This window comes from Cebus imitator, unplaced genomic scaffold (assembly GCF_001604975.1).
Source record: "Cebus imitator isolate Cc_AM_T3 unplaced genomic scaffold, Cebus_imitator-1.0 Scaffold434, whole genome shotgun sequence".
Lineage (NCBI taxonomy): Eukaryota > Metazoa > Chordata > Mammalia > Primates > Cebidae > Cebus > Cebus imitator.
Genome location: NW_016107749.1, coordinates 1,885,832 through 1,892,124, shown reverse-complemented (window position 1 = coordinate 1,892,124; position 6,293 = coordinate 1,885,832). Strand labels below are relative to the sequence as shown.

The window sequence follows — 6,293 nt, the reverse complement described above, 5'->3', positions numbered from 1 at the left end:
TGTTGTAAACATCTTTTACAATTTCTTTCAATGATGTTTTTTAGTTCTCAATGTACAAGTTTTATACTTCTTTTGGTGAATTCATTTCTATATATTTATTTGTTTATTTATTTATTTGAGATGGAGTCTTGCTGTTGCCCAGGCTAAAGTGCTGTGGCATGATCTCAGCTCACTGCAACTTCTGCCTCCCAGGTTCAAGTGATTCTCCCAAGTAGCTGGCCAGGCTGGTCTCAAACTCCTGACCTCAAGTGAACCGCCCACCTCAGCCTCCCAAAGAGCAGGAATTAGTGCCTGGCTTCTAAGTATTTATTTCTGATGCTATTGCAAAAGGAATTGTTTTCTTAGTTGCAAGCTCAGATTGTTTATGTAAGTGCATAGAAATACAATTGATTTGTTTATCAAGACTCAAAGCCTCGTAAAGGTTTATTATTATTATTTTTCAATATAGGAATATGCTCAAAAAACTTGAAATCTCTTATGGACAGGTGGAAGAATAAACTCATATCAACCTTCTGGAAAGCAAGTTGGCAAGTTATCAAGATCCTTGGTCAGGTGCGGCGGCTCATGCCTATAATCCCAGCACTTTGGGAGGCTGAGGCGAGCAGATCACAAGGTCAGGAGTTTGAGACCAGCCTGACCAACATGGTGAAACCCTGCGTGGTGGCACACGCCTGTAATCCCAGCTACTCAGGAGGCTGAAACAGGAGAATCGCTTGAACCCAGGAGGCGGAGGTTGCAGTGAGCCAAGATCATGCCACTGCACTCCAGCCTGAGCGACAGAGTGAGACTCCATCTCAAAAAAAAAAAAAAAAATCTTAAAATGCATCATATCCTTTGACACAGTAATTCTGGCCCAAGAATTTTTATTTTATTGTAAGTTGACAATTTATAATTGTACATATTTATGAGGTACAAAGTGATACTGTGATTTACGAATACAATGTGGGATAATGAAATCAAGCTAATTGATAAATCCACAACCTCAAATACGTATCGTTTTTGTGGTGAGAACACTTATTACCTATTGATTTTGTATCCTGTAATATTGCTGAATTGCTTATTAGTCCAAATAGTTTTTTGTTTATTTCTGATGGTTTTCTGCATACAGCACCATGTCATTTGCAAATTGGGGCAGTTTTATTTCTTCCCTGCCCATTTGTATGCTATTTATTTATTTGTTTTAGAGACGGGGGTTTCGCCACGTTGGTCAGGCTGGACTCAAACTCCTGACCTCGTGATCCACCTGCCTCGGCCTCCCAAAGTGCTGGGATTACTAGCAACCACGCCCAGCCTACTTTTTGTTTCTTCACCTTGCCTGGTAGTTGTAGCTGGAATCCTCATGACAGTACCGGATCAAAAGTGGTGAGAGTGGACATCCTTATCTTCTTTTAATATCGGGGAAATTTCTCAGTCTTTTACCATTAAGTAGTGGTGGGCTTTTCATAGCTGTCCTTTATAAGGTTAAGTTACCTTCTATTCCTAGTTTGTCGACTATTTTTATTACGATAGGGTGTTGCATTTTGCCAAATCATTTTTTAGTCTATTGAGATAATTATGCTTTCTTCTTTTTCCTGGCTGCTTGGAGTTTATTTTCCACTTGGTGCCAGGTGCACAGTTCCAGGTATCAGGAAAGCTCACAAGTGCTGTGGCCATGGGGAGAGGGGCTTTGTCACTCCTTTTTGGGGTCTGCTGTGTTAATGGAAAGTCTGCTTGCTACAGCTGCCTAGTCTACAGGGTGAGGAGTGGGGAGGGGACAAGGCAGGGGGTCTGGTGGCCTGGCGCCTTCGCAGACCTGGGGCTGGTGGTGGCGGCTCAGGTCAGGATGGGGGTCCAGCGCTGGCTGTGCTGGACTGGCCACTGGACTGCTTCCTGGGGTGTCCAGAGCCAGGCCCCAGGTGGTCATGCTGCTGGAGGCCTGGGGGGATTCCGGATGCTCTACCAGCCTCAACACCATGGCCATGAACAGCAGGATGGACTTCCTGAAAAAGAAGCTGGCCCACCAGACCGGGGTCAGCCTTGGGGAGACCCTGGGGGTGGGGGATGGCTTCCCCGGGGAGCCTGGTACTGCTGCGGGAGCTGTAGCTGGAAGTGGAACCCAGGCCGCCTGGGCGGCCACCCCTCTCGGGCCTTGGTACACGATCACGGGTGGCGGGGACAGGGGCGCTGGGCCACGTAGCAGATTTGCAGGGGAGACCTTGGGAGGCCGCTCCTCGACCAAGACACGGGGGCAGGAGAGATGATTACGCATTTTAACCTTGTTTTATTAATATGGTGTATGAACATTGACTAATATGAATTTTTGGAACCAACCTTGCATTGCTAAAATTATCCCATTTGGTCATCGTGTCTTATCATTCTCTTTTCCTTTTCTTTTCTTGAGACAGACTCTCACTCTGTCCCCCAGGCTGGAGTGTGGTTGTGTGATGATAACTCACTGCAGCCTTGACCTCCCCAGACCCAGGTGATCTTCCCACCTCAGCCTCCCACGTAGCGGGGACTACAGCAGTATGCCACCACACCCAGCTAATTTTTTTTGTATATTTTGTAGAGATGAGGTTTCACCATGTTGCCCAGGCTGGTCTTGAACTCCTGGACTCACGTGATTTGTCTGCCTTGGCCTCCGAAAGTGCTGGATTACAGGCGGGAGCCACCGCGCAGGGCCCGTGTACGACCCTTTTTGTTGTGGTTGCTGCATTCGGTGTGCAAGCATTTTGTTGAAGACTTTGTGCATCTGTATTCATTAAAGATATTGGCTTGCTGTGTTCTTTTCTTGCAATGTTTTTTGGCTGGTTTTGATATCAAGGTATTAAACTTATAGAATGGGTGGTTGGGAAATGACACGTCCTTTTCCATGTTTTAGAAGTTTATGAAAGACTTAATTCTATTTTAAACTTGTAGTAGAATTCACCAGTGAATCAATCATGTCCCGATCTTTTCTTTATGGGGATTTTGGCCTTAAAAAAAAAAAAGTTAATAGCTCAATCTATGCCTTGGTATAGGTACACTCAGATTTTCTTTATCTTTTTAAGTTTTGTCAGTTTGTGCCTTTCTAGATATTTCTTCATTTCATCTAGTTTACATAGTTTGTTAGCATACAATTGTTCATGGTATTATAATCTTTTTATATTTTTGTAGGGTTGGTATTAATTTGAGTCTTCTTTTTCTAGATCCATCTAATTAAAAGTTTGTCAATTTTTCTGATATTTTCAATGAAGTTTTGGTCATTATTATGTTTCTTTTCTCCATTTTATTTACTTTCATTATAATCTCCGTTTACTCCTCCATTCTGCTTGCTGTGGTTTAGTTTGGGCTTTTTCTTTTCAGTTTCTTAGGTGGACGATTAAGTTACTGATTTGAGGTAGTTCTAATATAGGCATTTCCTATATTAAATATATTTAATATAGGCATTTCCTATATTAAATATATTTAATATAGGATATAAATTTCCATCGATGCACAGCTTTTGCTGTATCCCTAAAGTTTTGGTATTTTGTGTTATTGTATCCATCTATCTAAAGTATTTTATTATGGCCAGTTGAGGTGGCTCACGCCTGTAATCCCAGCACTTTGGGAGGCTGAAGTGGGCAGATCACCTGAGGTCAGGTGTTCAAGACCAGCCTGGCCAAGATGGTGAAACCCCATCTCTACTAAAAACACAAAAATTAGCCAAGTGTGGTGGCAGGTGCCTGTAATCCCATCTAATTGGGAGGCTGAGGCAGGAGAATCGATTGAACTCGGGAGATGGAGGTTGCAGTGAGCTGAGATCACGCCATTGCACTCCAGCCTGGGCGACAGAGTGAGATTCTGTCTCAAAAAACAAAAAAATTAAAAATAAAGTATTTTATTAAGTCCTATTGTGGTGTCTTTGACCCATAACCTATATAGATATTGCTTGATTAACCTATATTGTGGACTTCCTAAATTTTTGCCTATTTTTGATTTTATTACATTGTGGCCCAAGAGCATAACTTGTATGATTTTAATCACTTTAAATTTACAGAGATTTGGTTTTTTGCCTGTCATATGGTCTATTTTGGGGAGTGTCTGATGTGTCTTGAGAAGAATGTGTGTCTTGCTATTCCTGAGCGGAGCAATCTGTAGATGCCCGTTAGGTTTCTCAGAGAGTATTGTTCAAGTCTTCCACTTCCTTGTCTAACTTTTCTGCCTCATTGTTTATCCATTATTTAAGATTACGTATTGAAGTCTCCAAATATTATTGTTGAAGTGTCTATTTCACCTTTCCATTCTGTCAGTTTTCCTTCATGTATTTTGAAGCTCTGTTGTTAAGTGCAAAATTCTTTATAATTTATACATTTATAATTGCATGGCAATTTTGTAATTATTATACCCTTGAAGGATGGACCTTTTGGTCCTTATAAAATGTTTTTCTTCATCTCTAGGAATAATTTTGTTCTAAGCCTATTTGACCCAATATTAATAAGGCTATTCTGGCTTTCTTTTGGTTAATACTTGCTTGATGCATTTCTTCCTGTTCTGTTACTTTGATCATCTTTGTGTCTTGAATTTAAAGTTTGACTCTTGTAGACAGGTTATAGGTAGATCACATTTTTTTATCTGTTCTACCACTCTCTGCCACTTAACTGAAGTGTATAATCAAAGTCCATTTGATTTAACAACTAATTAGAGTTTAGTAAAATACTAATAGCATCGAAATATTCTATTTTGCTATTTTTCTATATGTGGTATGTCTTTTGCTTTTGATATTCCTCCATTACCACCTTGTTTTGTGTTAGGTATTTCCTATTGTGCTGATTCAATCCCTGTGCTGTTTCTCTTGTCACATATATTTTTGAAATTTTTTTGTTTTAATAGTTGCCCTGGAGACTTCAATTAACATCTTAACTTATAACATTAAGTATGATTAATAATTTCAATAGCCTATAAACATTTTTCTCCCATACATGTTCCATGCCCCACTCTGTATGTTATTTATTTTCATACAAATTACATCTTTATACATTGTGTGCTCGAGAACATAAATTTATATTTGCTTTATGTAGTTGTCCTTCAAAACAGATATATGAAAAACACATTATTGATACAATTTTTACTACATACATTTTATTTATTTATTTATTTATTTACTTACTTACTTACTGAGACAGGGTCTCACTCTGTCACCCAGGCTGGAATACAGTGGTGTGATTTCAGTTCACTGCAGCCTCTGCCTTCTGGGCCCAAGCCATCCTTTCACCTCGGCTTCCTCGAGTAGCTGGGACTACAGCCATACACCACTACACCTGACTAATTTTGTATTTTTTGTAGAGATGGGGTTTTGCCAAGGCTGGTCACAAACTCCTGAGCTTAAGCACTCCACCCACCTTAGCCTCCCAAAGTGCTGGGATTACAGGCGTGAGCCACCACATCCAGCCCATACGTTTTATTTATTTAGACATACTGTCTCGTTTTTACTGATGTAACTTTACCTATGCTCTTTATTTCTTCATGTTTTGAATTACTCTCTCATCTTCATTTCAGCTGGAAGGACTCTGTTTAATGTTTCTGATGGGGCTGATCTGATAGCAATGAATTCTCTCAAATGTTGTCTATCTGGGAATCCTTTCATGTCTCCATATTTTGAAGGACACATCTGCTGGATAAAAGATTCTTGGCTGACATTTATTTTTCCTTTCAGAACTTTGAATATGTCATCCCACTGCCTTCTGGCCTCCAAGGATTCTTTCTTTCAGCTTTATTGTGGTATAACTAACAAAAAGCATTGTTTACATTCAAAATGTACAGTGTGATGATTTGATACACATATGCATTGTGAAATGACTGCCACAACCAAGTCAATTAAGATATTCATCATGTTACATACTTTTTTAAAATGAGAACGCTTAAGACCTGCTCTGTTAGCAAATTTCAAGTATACAGTACAATACAGTCAACTACAGTTACCATGCTATACATTAGATCCTGAGAATTTATCTTAAACTGAAAGTTTGTAGTTGTTAATCTTACCAATGATTCCTTTATACATGACAATTTATTTCTTGCTTGCTGCTCTCGTGATTATCTCTTTGCCTTTGGTTTTTGATTAACTTATTAAGATGTGAGCTTATGCTACTTGAAGTGTATTAAACTTGTTGCATAATTTGATTAATGTTTTTCATAAAATTGGAGATGCTTTTGACTATTATGACTTCACATGTTCTTGCACCCCCTTTCTGTCACTCATTTCCTTCTGGGACTCTTTTTATGTATATGTTGGAATTGCTTGATAGCGTTCCATTATTCTCTGAGGCTCTTTCCTTTTTTTTTTTTTTTTT

The 6,293-nt window shown here is 39.6% G+C and overlaps 1 protein-coding gene across 1 annotated transcript; it reads right to left on the bottom strand.

The window, feature by feature from the left end:
• Positions 1–1,723: 1,723 nt before the first annotated feature.
• Positions 1,724–2,248, bottom strand: LOC108290452 (BCL-6 corepressor-like protein 1). The gene has a single exon (XM_017510272.2). The coding sequence runs from the start codon at positions 2,246–2,248 to the stop codon at positions 1,724–1,726; it is 525 nt and encodes a 174-aa protein (XP_017365761.1).
• Between the last annotated feature and the right edge of the window lie 4,045 nt (positions 2,249–6,293).